The sequence below is a fragment of the Helicoverpa armigera genome, chromosome 27 (genome assembly GCF_030705265.1).
Source record: "Helicoverpa armigera isolate CAAS_96S chromosome 27, ASM3070526v1, whole genome shotgun sequence".
NCBI classification, from domain to species: domain Eukaryota; kingdom Metazoa; phylum Arthropoda; class Insecta; order Lepidoptera; family Noctuidae; genus Helicoverpa; species Helicoverpa armigera.
In genome coordinates, this window is record NC_087146.1 from 7019405 (window position 1) to 7034215 (window position 14811).

Genomic DNA, 14811 nt, shown 5'->3' on the forward strand with positions numbered 1-14811 from the left:
TGTTTGTTTATTTGAACGCGCTAATCTCAGCAACTACTGGTCCGATTTGAAAATTTCTTTCAGTGTTAGATAGCCCATTTATCGAGGAAGGCTATAGGCTACTTTTTATCCAGGTACGGGAAGTAGTTCCCACGGGATGCGGGTGAAACCTCTGGCAGAAGCTAGAATATTTAATAAAGTTCACTTACCAGCATTCCCAAACCTAGGCTTCATGAAATGCGCATACCTAGCGCAGGACTGATGCAGTTTAGCGACGAACCCGCATCACTGCCCTGCGGCACCCGGCACTGCTCGTCCAACAACGCCAGCACGCCCAGCCGGTCCTCTATCAGGTCTATGCACGGCTGGTTGTCGTAGAACTCTATCATCTCCCAAGATATTTCCTCCTAAATGGAGAAATTACATTTTGAGAAAGAAAAAGTATCCATATTGTTTTCCAGTGGTACATCACTATTCTCAGTGGCACATCACTAGAGGCTTCATAAGTGCTAAAATATCGATAACTCTAGGTTACCTCACGATAGACACGACAAGAGTGCAAAACATCGACAAGAATATATCGATAACCCTGACGTCATTACAGTGCAAAACATCGACAAGAATATTTCGATAACTCTTCACATCCCTAGCCTCGATAACTGCAAAACATCGACACCTATACCAATGACACTATCGATGTATGTCACTACAGTACAACCCTGGCGCTGAACACATCGACATGTAGAGTGTAGCGACAAAGCCCGCATCGCTGCCCTGCGGCACCCGGCACTGCTCGTCCAACAACGCCAGCACGCCCAGCCGGTCCTCTATCAGGTCTATGCATGGCTGGTTGTCGTAGAACTCTATCATCTCCCAAGATATTTCCTCCTAAAGTAATTAAAAAGCGTTGGAAATGAGTGTGAAAATATCGATATTTCTTTCGAGGTACATCACTATTTTTATAGTAGCACATCCCTATAGACTCGATAAGATTGCAAAACATCGATAACTCTACGTCACATCACTATAGACTCGATAAGATTGCAAAACATCGATAACTCTACGTCACATCACTATAGACTTGATAAGAAACCAAAAATCGACAAAAATGTATCGATAACTCTTCACATCACTATTTTGCAAAATATCGACAAAAATATATCGATAACTCACATCCCTAGCCTCAATAAGAATGCGAAAACATCGATAACTCTTGACATCCCTAGCCTCGATAACTGCAAAACATCGACACCTATAACAGTAACAATATAGATGTATGTCACTATAGTACAACCCTGGCGCTGAGCACATCGACATGTAGAGTGTAGCGACAAAGCCCGCATCACTGCCCTGCGGCACCCGGCACTGCTCGTCCAACAACGCCAGCACGCCCAGCCGGTCCTCTATCAGGTCTATGCACGGCTGGTTGTCGTAGAACTCTATCATCTCCCAGGATATTCCTCCTAAAGTAAAAAGCGTTGGAAATGAGTGTGAAAATATCGATATTTCTTTAGAGGTATATCACTACCTATGCAAAAATATCGATAACTCTAGGTCACATCACTGTGGCTTCGATAAGAGCAAAACATCGACAACTCTTTACAACACTACAGCCTCGATAAGACTGCAAAACATCGACAAAAATATGTCGATAACTCTTCACATCCCTAACTGCAAAATATCGACACCTATAACAATGACACTATCGATACTATAGTACAACCCTGGCGCTGAGCACATCGACATGTAGAGTGTAGCGACAAAGCCCGCATCACTGCCCTGCGGCACCCGGCACTGCTCGTCCAACAACGCCAGCACGCCCAGCCGGTCCTCTATCAGGTCTATGCACGGCTGGTTATCGTAGAACTCTATCATCTCCCAAGATATTTCCTCCTAAAATAATTAAAAACGTTTTAAAAAAACAAAAATATCGATATATTTTTCTGGGTACATCACTACCTATGCAAAAATATCGATAACTCTAAACCACATCCCTATCAGTCGATAAGAGTGCAAAACATCGACAAGAATATATCGATAAATCTTCACATCCCTAACCTCGATAAGAGTATAAAACATCGACAACTCTTCACATCCCTAGCCTCCATAATTGCAAAATATCGATAACTCTAGGTCACATCACTACAGCCTCGATAACTGCAAAATATCGATGTATGTCACTACAGTACAACCCTGGCGCTGAGCACATCGACATGCACAGTGTAGCGACAAAGCCCGCATCACTGCCCTGCGGCACCCGGCACTGCTCGTCCAACAACGCCAGCACGCCCAGCCGGTCCTCTATCAGGTCTATGCACGGCTGATTGTCGTAGAACTCTATCATTTCCCAAGATATTTCCTCCTAAAGTAATAAAAAGTGTCTAAAATAAGTGGGAAAATATCGATATTTTTCGGGGTACATCACTACCTATGCAAAATATCGATAACTCTAGGTCACATCACTATGGAGACGACAAGAGTGCAAAACATCGACAAGAATATTTCGATCGAGACTTGGCTGGGGCACTGCCGTGCCCCAGATGTATCTGAATATACATAACAACACTACACAACAGACAAACAACAGTTTATATGGATTACCGCCGACATTGTAGTTTTGCGAAAATATGAGCAACCAACCTGTTTTCATCGATAAAAGCATTACGTTAGTAATTATTCCCTCAATGTTTCATATTTTATCGACAACACTACATACCTTTATTTACTCGTCCTGTTTGAACTTAAACACGTGCGAATTACTTAGACTGCTGTTTGTAACTTCTCGTTCGTGTAGGTTATATATCACTCGATTTATAAAGAAAACGCCTCAAAACTATTGACATTTTGACGACCCTACAACCCCGTTATTAATCCTCGTCAAAAATAATAATCAACTACACACTGTATCACATTTTTATCGACAATATCACCTATTTTAATCGATAAAAGCTTCAAACATAAAATTAGTGAAATTAAACAGTGAGGTGATAATGTCGATAGTTGTAGGGCCTTATATCGATGTCTACTGAAATTGTCGATAATTTTGGAGCTATTCACTTCCACATTGTGATTTATAAAATCTACATACCTTAATATACTCGTCCTGCTCTAACTTGAACACATGCGAATTAAACTGCTGTTGTAATTTCTCGTTCGCGTAGTTTATGCAGAACTGCTCGAAGGAATTTATTTCAAACGTCTCGAAACCGTAGATATCTAGGACACCTGCGGACAAAAAACGTACTTAATATACGAAACACAGAAACAATACAGAAAATTTATGTACAACGGGTGATCATAGCCCAGAATTGGGTTCTCTCACAGCCAACCTTATGGCGATAAGGACATTTCAAAGAGGTAGGGTAACATTATTGACATGGAAAATATGTGTAGTTAAGAAGCATTTTTATATTTTATGTAGTCGTGGTGGCCTAGTGGGCAAAGAACCAACCTGTCAAGTATGAGTGTGTAGGGTTCGATTCCAGTTCAGGCAAGTTTCTACCAATGCAACTTTTCTAAGTTTGTATGTACTTTCTAATATACATATAATATGTCGAGATGTGTATCTTGGCGAGAGCGTCGCGAGCGAACGATGCTCTTTGTACGTCCATACGGGATACTAATAATGTCCTCCTAGCCGATGATCGGCTATGGCGGCTGCTCTCATGTAAGGAGATTAGCCAGCTACGCAGGACAAGCATTTGCTTGGACACAGGTGCACTCACTATTCCTTCACTCTTATAGCTCGATGGGACGACAATCCGACACCACCGGAGAGAGATCAGGCGCAGAACCGACATTTACGTGCTCTCCGATGCACGGGTAAATCAATCACCAACTTCCAGGCTTTGGGCTGCTTTGCAAAAGTTTCTAAAACCTAGGAAAATGTTGATAAAACTTACCGATGAAGTGTTTCTTAGCATGTCCGGTGTCTAGCGCCCTGTTGACAGCTAGCACGAGCCACGCGAATAGCTCTCCGTACATACGCTTGGCGAGGGCGTCGCGAGCGAACGATGCTCTTTGTACGTCCATACGTGATACTATAACCTGGGGAAGTAAATGGAATCAATATTAATACCGAAGTGTACATAATGGGAAATTTAAATAATATAAGATGTACCTATGTACACATATTCGCAGAAATAAATGAATTTGAGGATCACAGTATATTTGTGTTATTAACGTGAATAATGGGATGTATTTTACTCTTTTGCACGAAATTGGATGGGTCTTGATGAAACACCAGATTTTGAGGATGTGATTCAAAGAGAATCATTCTCTTGCGCAAAATTGGGAGAAATATAGCTTCTACATTAGAATAACATTTAGCTTCTTTTATAATCTCAGGAACAGATTTGAAAAAACCTCAGTGTTAGATAGCCCATTTATCGAGAAATATTAAAGGCCATTTTTATGTGGTTACGAGAAGAAGTTCCAACAAAACACAGGCAAAGTTAGTGACAGAAAAATACGAAAATAACACTGTATTTATATAAACAATCACGCAAATGCAGTTGAAAAGATTAATATTCAATCTGCCAGAAATATAGTTTCTCCATCAAAATAAAATACATCTTCGTTTTATCCAAATACTCAAAGCTAGTTATAATATAAACACATATTTACCTCATGAGCGGATGCTATTCTTCTATGCGTGAGCCAGCGGGATAGTTCAGCCTTAGATATGCCCAGTAGTGAACATACGATGGATAGATGCTTGTCGTTAGACTGAAAATACAATTTAAATTGTAGTACACATTATATCTTAATTGATTAATTAAGGTATTGTTACCATATATGTAAAACCGGATAAGTGCGAGTCGGACTCGCGTTCCGTACCAGAGCAAAATTAGCAAAAATCACGTTTGTTGTATGGGAGCCCCAAAATATTTATTTTATTCGTTGTGATAGCGGCAACAGAAATACATCATCTGTGAAAATTTCAACTCTCTAACTATCACGGTTCATGACATACAGCTTGGTGACAGACGGACGGACGGACGGACACGGAGGAGCGAAACAATAGGGTCCGTTTTACCTTTGGGTACGGAACCCTAAAGAGACACATGTAATTACTTAATTATGTATGTATTGCAGAGTGCATGTGTATGTTTAACTTTGGCAGTCGTTACAGGTAGTCAGAAGCCAGCAAGTCTGACAACCAGTCTCACTAGGGGTTGCCCGGGTAACTGGGCTGAGGAGGTCACATAGGCAGTCGCTCCTTGTAAAGCACTGGTACTTAGCTACATCCGGTTAGACTGGAAGTCGACCCAACATAGTGGGATAAAGGCTAGACAGATAATGATGTGACTTACACTAATGTAAGCGCCGTCGTCGGCATCAGCCGTGGGAGCGTCCGGGTCACAAGCACTGAGCTCCACATTACCCAGGTGCAGGATAGTGGATAGTTACTTGTATATAATATATAGTTACGTGACTTACACTAATGTAAGCGCCGTCGTCGGCATCAGCCGTGGGAGCGTCCGGGTCACAAGCACTGAGCTCCACATTACCCAGGTGCAGGATAGTGGATAGTTACTTGTATATAATATATAGTTACGTGACTTACACTAATGTAAGCGCCGTCGTCGGCATCAGCCGTGGGAGCGTCCGGGTCACAAGCACTGAGCTCCACATTACCCAGGTGCAGGATAGTGGATAGTTACTTGTATATAATATATAGTTACGTGACTTACACTAATGTAAGCGCCGTCGTCGGCATCAGCCGTGGGGCGTCCGGGTCACAGCACTGAGCTCCACATTACCCAGGTGCAGGATAGTGGATAGTTACTTGTATATAATATATAGTTACGTGACTTACACTAATGTAAGCGCCGTCGTCGGCATCAGCCGTGGGGCGTCCGGGTCACAAGCACTGAGCTCCACATTACCCAGGTGCAGGATAGTGGATAGTTACTTGTATATAATATATAGTTACGTGACTTACACTAATGTAAGCGCCGTCGTCGGCATCAGCCGTGGGAGCGTCCGGGTCACAAGCACTGAGCTCCACATTACCCAGGTGCAGGATAGTGGATAGTTACTTGTATATAATATATAGTTACGTGACTTACACTAATGTAAGCGCCGTCGTCGGCATCAGCCGTGGAGCGTCCGGGTCACAAGCACTGAGCTCCACATTACCCAGGTGCAGGATAGTGGATAGTTACTTGTATATAATATATAGTTACGTGACTTACACTAATGTAAGCGCCGTCGTCGGCATCAGCCGTGGAGCGTCCGGGTCACAAGCACTGAGCTCCACATTACCCAGGTGCAGGATAGTGGATAGTTACTTGTATATAATATATAGTTACGTGACTTACACTAATGTAAGCGCCGTCGTCGGCATCAGCCGTGGGAGCGTCCGGGTCACAAGCACTGAGCTCCACATTACCCAGGTGCAGGATAGTGGATAGTTACTTGTATATAATATATAGTTACGTGACTTACACTAATGTAAGCGCCGTCGTCGGCATCAGCCGTGGGCGTCCGGGTCACAAGCACTGAGCTCCACATTACCCAGGTGCAGGATAGTGGATAGTTACTTGTATATAATATATAGTTACGTGACTTACACTAATGTAAGCGCCGTCGTCGGCATCAGCCGTGGGAGCGTCCGGGTCACAAGCACTGAGCTCCACATTACCCAGGTGCAGGATAGTGGATAGTTACTTGTATATAATATATAGTTACGTGACTTACACTAATGTAAGCGCCGTCGTCGGCATCAGCCGTGGAGCGTCCGGGTCACAAGCACTGAGCTCCACATTACCCAGGTGCAGGATAGTGGATAGTTACTTGTATATAATATATAGTTACGTGACTTACACTAATGTAAGCGCCGTCGTCGGCATCAGCCGTGGAGCGTCCGGGTCACAAGCACTGAGCTCCACATTACCCAGGTGCAGGATAGTGGATAGTTACTTGTATATAATATATAGTTACGTGACTTACACTAATGTAAGCGCCGTCGTCGGCATCAGCCGTGGGGCGTCCGGGTCACAAGCACTGAGCTCCACATTACCCAGGTGCAGGATAGTGGATAGTTACTTGTATATAATATATAGTTACGTGACTTACACTAATGTAAGCGCCGTCGTCGGCATCAGCCGGGAGCGTCCGGGTCACAAGCACTGAGCTCCACATTACCCAGGTGCAGGATAGTGGATAGTTACTTGTATATAATATATAGTTACGTGACTTACACTAATGTAAGCGCCGTCGTCGGCATCAGCCGTGGGGCGTCCGGGTCACAAGCACTGAGCTCCACATTACCCAGGTGCAGGATAGTGGATAGTTACTTGTATATAATATATAGTTACGTGACTTACACTAATGTAAGCGCCGTCGTCGGCATCAGCCGTGGGAGCGTCCGGGTCACAAGCACTGAGCTCCACATTACCCAGGTGCAGGATAGTGGATAGTTACTTGTATATAATATATAGTTACGTGACTTACACTAATGTAAGCGCCGTCGTCGGCATCAGCCGTGAGCGTCCGGGTCACAAGCACTGAGCTCCACATTACCCAGGTGCAGGATAGTGGATAGTTACTTGTATATAATATATAGTTACGTGACTTACACTAATGTAAGCGCCGTCGTCGGCATCAGCCGTGGGAGCGTCCGGGTCACAAGCACTGAGCTCCACATTACCCAGGTGCAGGATAGTGGATAGTTACTTGTATATAATATATAGTTACGTGACTTACACTAATGTAAGCGCCGTCGTCGGCATCAGCCGTGGAGCGTCCGGGTCACAAGCACTGAGCTCCACATTACCCAGGTGCAGGATAGTGGATAGTTACTTGTATATAATATATAGTTACGTGACTTACACTAATGTAAGCGCCGTCGTCGGCATCAGCCGTGGGAGCGTCCGGGTCACAAGCACTGAGCTCCACATTACCCAGGTGCAGGATAGTGGATAGTTACTTGTATATAATATATAGTTACGTGACTTACACTAATGTAAGCGCCGTCGTCGGCATCAGCCGTGGGAGCGTCCGGGTCACAAGCACTGAGCTCCACATTACCCAGGTGCAGGATAGTGGATAGTTACTTGTATATAATATATAGTTACGTGACTTACACTAATGTAAGCGCCGTCGTCGGCATCAGCCGTGGGAGCGTCCGGGTCACAAGCACTGAGCTCCACATTACCCAGGTGCAGGATAGTGGATAGTTACTTGTATATAATATATAGTTACGTGACTTACACTAATGTAAGCGCCGTCGTCGGCATCAGCCGTGGAGCGTCCGGGTCACAAGCACTGAGCTCCACATTACCCAGGTGCAGGATAGTGGATAGTTACTTGTATATAATATATAGTTACGTGACTTACACTAATGTAAGCGCCGTCGTCGGCATCAGCCGTGGAGCGTCCGGGTCACAAGCACTGAGCTCCACATTACCCAGGTGCAGGATAGTGGATAGTTACTTGTATATAATATATAGTTACGTGACTTACACTAATGTAAGCGCCGTCGTCGGCATCAGCCGTGGAGCGTCCGGGTCACAAGCACTGAGCTCCACATTACCCAGGTGCAGGATAGTGGATAGTTACTTGTATATAATATATAGTTACGTGACTTACACTAATGTAAGCGCCGTCGTCGGCATCAGCCGTGGAGCGTCCGGGTCACAAGCACTGAGCTCCACATTACCCAGGTGCAGGATAGTGGATAGTTACTTGTATATAATATATAGTTACGTGACTTACACTAATGTAAGCGCCGTCGTCGGCATCAGCCGTGGGAGCGTCCGGGTCACAAGCACTGAGCTCCACATTACCCAGGTGCAGGATAGTGGATAGTTACTTGTATATAATATATAGTTACGTGACTTACACTAATGTAAGCGCCGTCGTCGGCATCAGCCGTGGGAGCGTCGGGTCACAAGCACTGAGCTCCACATTACCCAGGTGCAGGATAGTGGATAGTTACTTGTATATAATATATAGTTACGTGACTTACACTAATGTAAGCGCCGTCGTCGGCATCAGCCGTGGGAGCGTCCGGGTCACAAGCACTGAGCTCCACATTACCCAGGTGCAGGATAGTGGATAGTTACTTGTATATAATATATAGTTACGTGACTTACACTAATGTAAGCGCCGTCGTCGGCATCAGCCGTGGGGCGTCCGGGTCACAAGCACTGAGCTCCACATTACCCAGGTGCAGGATAGTGGATAGTTACTTGTATATAATATATAGTTACGTGACTTACACTAATGTAAGCGCCGTCGTCGGCATCAGCCGTGGGAGCGTCCGGGTCACAAGCACTGAGCTCCACATTACCCAGGTGCAGGATAGTGGATAGTTACTTGTATATAATATATAGTTACGTGACTTACACTAATGTAAGCGCCGTCGTCGGCATCAGCCGTGGGAGCGTCCGGGTCACAAGCACTGAGCTCCACATTACCCAGGTGCAGGATAGTGGATAGTTACTTGTATATAATATATAGTTACGTGACTTACACTAATGTAAGCGCCGTCGTCGGCATCAGCCGTGGGAGCGTCCGGGTCACAAGCACTGAGCTCCACATTACCCAGGTGCAGGATAGTGGATAGTTACTTGTATATAATATATAGTTACGTGACTTACACTAATGTAAGCGCCGTCGTCGGCATCAGCCGTGGGGCGTCCGGGTCACAAGCACTGAGCTCCACATTACCCAGGTGCAGGATAGTGGATAGTTACTTGTATATAATATATAGTTACGTGACTTACACTAATGTAAGCGCCGTCGTCGGCATCAGCCGTGGGAGCGTCCGGGTCACAAGCACTGAGCTCCACATTACCCAGGTGCAGGATAGTGGATAGTTACTTGTATATAATATATAGTTACGTGACTTACACTAATGTAAGCGCCGTCGTCGGCATCAGCCGTGGGAGCGTCCGGGTCACAAGCACTGAGCTCCACATTACCCAGGTGCAGGATAGTGGATAGTTACTTGTATATAATATATAGTTACGTGACTTACACTAATGTAAGCGCCGTCGTCGGCATCAGCCGTGGGAGCGTCCGGGTCACAAGCACTGAGCTCCACATTACCCAGGTGCAGGATAGTGGATAGTTACTTGTATATAATATATAGTTACGTGACTTACACTAATGTAAGCGCCGTCGTCGGCATCAGCCGTGGGAGCGTCCGGGTCACAAGCACTGAGCTCCACATTACCCAGGTGCAGGATAGTGGATAGTTACTTGTATATAATATATAGTTACGTGACTTACACTAATGTAAGCGCCGTCGTCGGCATCAGCCGTGGGGCGTCCGGGTCACAAGCACTGAGCTCCACATTACCCAGGTGCAGGATAGTGGATAGTTACTTGTATATAATATATAGTTACGTGACTTACACTAATGTAAGCGCCGTCGTCGGCATCAGCCGTGGGAGCGTCCGGGTCACAAGCACTGAGCTCCACATTACCCAGGTGCAGGATAGTGGATAGTTACTTGTATATAATATATAGTTACGTGACTTACACTAATGTAAGCGCCGTCGTCGGCATCAGCCGTGGAGCGTCCGGGTCACAAGCACTGAGCTCCACATTACCCAGGTGCAGGATAGTGGATAGTTACTTGTATATAATATATAGTTACGTGACTTACACTAATGTAAGCGCCGTCGTCGGCATCAGCCGTGGGAGCGTCCGGGTCACAAGCACTGAGCTCCACATTACCCAGGTGCAGGATAGTGGATAGTTACTTGTATATAATATATAGTTACGTGACTTACACTAATGTAAGCGCCGTCGTCGGCATCAGCCGTGGGGCGTCCGGGTCACAAGGCTCCACATTACCCAGGTGCAGGATAGTGGATAGTTACTTGTATATAATATATAGTTACGTGACTTACACTAATGTAAGCGCCGTCGTCGGCATCAGCCGTGGGAGCGTCCGGGTCACAAGCACTGAGCTCCACATTACCCAGGTGCAGGATAGTGGATAGTTACTTGTATATAATATATAGTTACGTGACTTACACTAATGTAAGCGCCGTCGTCGGCATCAGCCGTGGAGCGTCCGGGTCACAAGCACTGAGCTCCACATTACCCAGGTGCAGGATAGTGGATAGTTACTTGTATATAATATATAGTTACGTGACTTACACTAATGTAAGCGCCGTCGTCGGCATCAGCCGTGGGAGCGTCCGGGTCACAAGCACTGAGCTCCACATTACCCAGGTGCAGGATAGTGGATAGTTACTTGTATATAATATATAGTTACGTGACTTACACTAATGTAAGCGCCGTCGTCGGCATCAGCCGTGGGAGCGTCCGGGTCACAAGCACTGAGCTCCACATTACCCAGGTGCAGGATAGTGGATAGTTACTTGTATATAATATATAGTTACGTGACTTACACTAATGTAAGCGCCGTCGTCGGCATCAGCCGTGGGGCGTCCGGGTCACAAGCACTGAGCTCCACATTACCCAGGTGCAGGATAGTGGATAGTTACTTGTATATAATATATAGTTACGTGACTTACACTAATGTAAGCGCCGTCGTCGGCATCAGCCGTGGGAGCGTCCGGGTCACAAGCACTGAGCTCCACATTACCCAGGTGCAGGATAGTGGATAGTTACTTGTATATAATATATAGTTACGTGACTTACACTAATGTAAGCGCCGTCGTCGGCATCAGCCGTGGGAGTCCGGGTCACAAGCACTGAGCTCCACATTACCCAGGTGCAGGATAGTGGATAGTTACTTGTATATAATATATAGTTACGTGACTTACACTAATGTAAGCGCCGTCGTCGGCATCAGCCGTGGGAGCGTCCGGGTCACAAGCACTGAGCTCCACATTACCCAGGTGCAGGATAGTGGATAGTTACTTGTATATAATATATAGTTACGTGACTTACACTAATGTAAGCGCCGTCGTCGGCATCAGCCGTGGGAGCGTCCGGGTCACAAGCACTGAGCTCCACATTACCCAGGTGCAGGATAGTGGATAGTTACTTGTATATAATATATAGTTACGTGACTTACACTAATGTAAGCGCCGTCGTCGGCATCAGCCGTGGGAGCGTCCGGGTCACAAGCACTGAGCTCCACATTACCCAGGTGCAGGATAGTGGATAGTTACTTGTATATAATATATAGTTACGTGACTTACACTAATGTAAGCGCCGTCGTCGGCATCAGCCGTGGGGCGTCCGGTCACAAGCACTGAGCTCCACATTACCCAGGTGCAGGATAGTGGATAGTTACTTGTATATAATATATAGTTACGTGACTTACACTAATGTAAGCGCCGTCGTCGGCATCAGCCGTGGGAGCGTCCGGGTCACAAGCACTGAGCCCACATTACCCAGGTGCAGGATAGTGGATAGTTACTTGTATATAATATATAGTTACGTGACTTACACTAATGTAAGCGCCGTCGTCGGCATCAGCCGTGGGGCGTCCGGGTCACAAGCACTGAGCTCCACATTACCCAGGTGCAGGATAGTGGATAGTTACTTGTATATAATATATAGTTACGTGACTTACACTAATGTAAGCGCCGTCGTCGGCATCAGCCGTGGGAGCGTCCGGGTCACAAGCACTGAGCTCCACATTACCCAGGTGCAGGATAGTGGATAGTTACTTGTATATAATATATAGTTACGTGACTTACACTAATGTAAGCGCCGTCGTCGGCATCAGCCGTGGAGCGTCCGGGTCACAAGCACTGAGCTCCACATTACCCAGGTGCAGGATAGTGGATAGTTACTTGTATATAATATATAGTTACGTGACTTACACTAATGTAAGCGCCGTCGTCGGCATCAGCCGTGGAGCGTCCGGGTCACAAGCACTGAGCTCCACATTACCCAGGTGCAGGATAGTGGATAGTTACTTGTATATAATATATAGTTACGTGACTTACACTAATGTAAGCGCCGTCGTCGGCATCAGCCGTGGGGCGTCCGGGTCACAAGCACTGAGCTCCACATTACCCAGGTGCAGGATAGTGGATAGTTACTTGTATATAATATATAGTTACGTGACTTACACTAATGTAAGCGCCGTCGTCGGCATCAGCCGTGGGCGTCCGGGTCACAAGCACTGAGCTCCACATTACCCAGGTGCAGGATAGTGGATAGTTACTTGTATATAATATAGTTACGTGACTTACACTAATGTAAGCGCCGTCGTCGGCATCAGCCGTGGAGCGTCCGGGTCACAAGCACTGAGCTCCACATTACCCAGGTGCAGGATAGTGGATAGTTACTTGTATATAATATATAGTTACGTGACTTACACTAATGTAAGCGCCGTCGTCGGCATCAGCCGTGGGAGCGTCCGGGTCACAAGCACTGAGCTCCACATTACCCAGGTGCAGGATAGTGGATAGTTACTTGTATATAATATATAGTTACGTGACTTACACTAATGTAAGCGCCGTCGTCGGCATCAGCCGTGGGAGCGTCCGGGTCACAAGCACTGAGCTCCACATTACCCAGGTGCAGGATAGTGGATAGTTACTTGTATATAATATATAGTTACGTGACTTACACTAATGTAAGCGCCGTCGTCGGCATCAGCCGTGGGGCGTCCGGGTCACAAGCACTGAGCTCCACATTACCCAGGTGCAGGATAGTGGATAGTTACTTGTATATAATATATAGTTACGTGACTTACACTAATGTAAGCGCCGTCGTCGGCATCAGCCGTGGGGCGTCCGGGTCACAAGCACTGAGCTCCACATTACCCAGGTGCAGGATAGTGGATAGTTACTTGTATATAATATATAGTTACGTGACTTACACTAATGTAAGCGCCGTCGTCGGCATCAGCCGTGGGGCGTCCGGGTCACAAGCACTGAGCTCCACATTACCCAGGTGCAGGATAGTGGATAGTTACTTGTATATAATATATAGTTACGTGACTTACACTAATGTAAGCGCCGTCGTCGGCATCAGCCGTGGGAGCGTCCGGGTCACAAGCACTGAGCTCCACATTACCCAGGTGCAGGATAGTGGATAGTTACTTGTATATAATATATAGTTACGTGACTTACACTAATGTAAGCGCCGTCGTCGGCATCAGCCGTGGAGCGTCCGGGTCACAAGCACTGAGCTCCACATTACCCAGGTGCAGGATAGTGGATAGTTACTTGTATATAATATATAGTTACGTGACTTACACTAATGTAAGCGCCGTCGTCGGCATCAGCCGGAGCGTCCGGGTCACAAGCACTGAGCTCCACATTACCCAGGTGCAGGATAGTGGATAGTTACTTGTATATAATATATAGTTACGTGACTTACACTAATGTAAGCGCCGTCGTCGGCATCAGCCGTGGAGCGTCCGGGTCACAAGCACTGAGCTCCACATTACCCAGGTGCAGGATAGTGGATAGTTACTTGTATATAATATATAGTTACGTGACTTACACTAATGTAAGCGCCGTCGTCGGCATCAGCCGTGGGGCGTCCGGGTCACAAGCACTGAGCTCCACATTACCCAGGTGCAGGATAGTGGATAGTTACTTGTATATAATATATAGTTACGTGACTTACACTAATGTAAGCGCCGTCGTCGGCATCAGCCGTGGGCGTCCGGGTCACAAGCACTGAGCTCCACATTACCCAGGTGCAGGATAGTGGATAGTTACTTGTATATAATATATAGTTACGTGACTTACACTAATGTAAGCGCCGTCGTCGGCATCAGCCGTGGGAGCGTCCGGGTCACAAGCACTGAGCTCCACATTACCCAGGTGCAGGATAGTGGATAGTTACTTGTATATAATATATAGTTACGTGACTTACACTAATGTAAGCGCCGTCGTCGGCATCAGCCGTGGGGCGTCCGGGTCACAA

The 14811-nt window shown here is 46.1% G+C and overlaps 1 protein-coding gene across 1 annotated transcript in view; it reads right to left on the bottom strand.

Moving 5' to 3' along the window:
- The window catches only part of LOC135118874 (unconventional myosin-Va-like), a 37398-nt gene extending 32697 nt beyond the window's left edge, over window positions 1-4701 (bottom strand). The window contains 10 exon segments of the mRNA XM_064041941.1: window positions 189-240; window positions 282-386; window positions 736-867; window positions 1153-1231; window positions 1274-1442; window positions 1692-1872; window positions 2126-2341; window positions 3068-3204; window positions 3882-4026; window positions 4606-4701. Of these exon segments, the coding sequence (XP_063898011.1) occupies window positions 189-240; window positions 282-386; window positions 736-867; window positions 1153-1231; window positions 1274-1442; window positions 1692-1872; window positions 2126-2341; window positions 3068-3204; window positions 3882-4011 (1201 nt within the window). The 5' untranslated portion in view covers window positions 4012-4026; window positions 4606-4701.
- Window positions 4702-14811: the final 10110 nt, after the last annotated feature.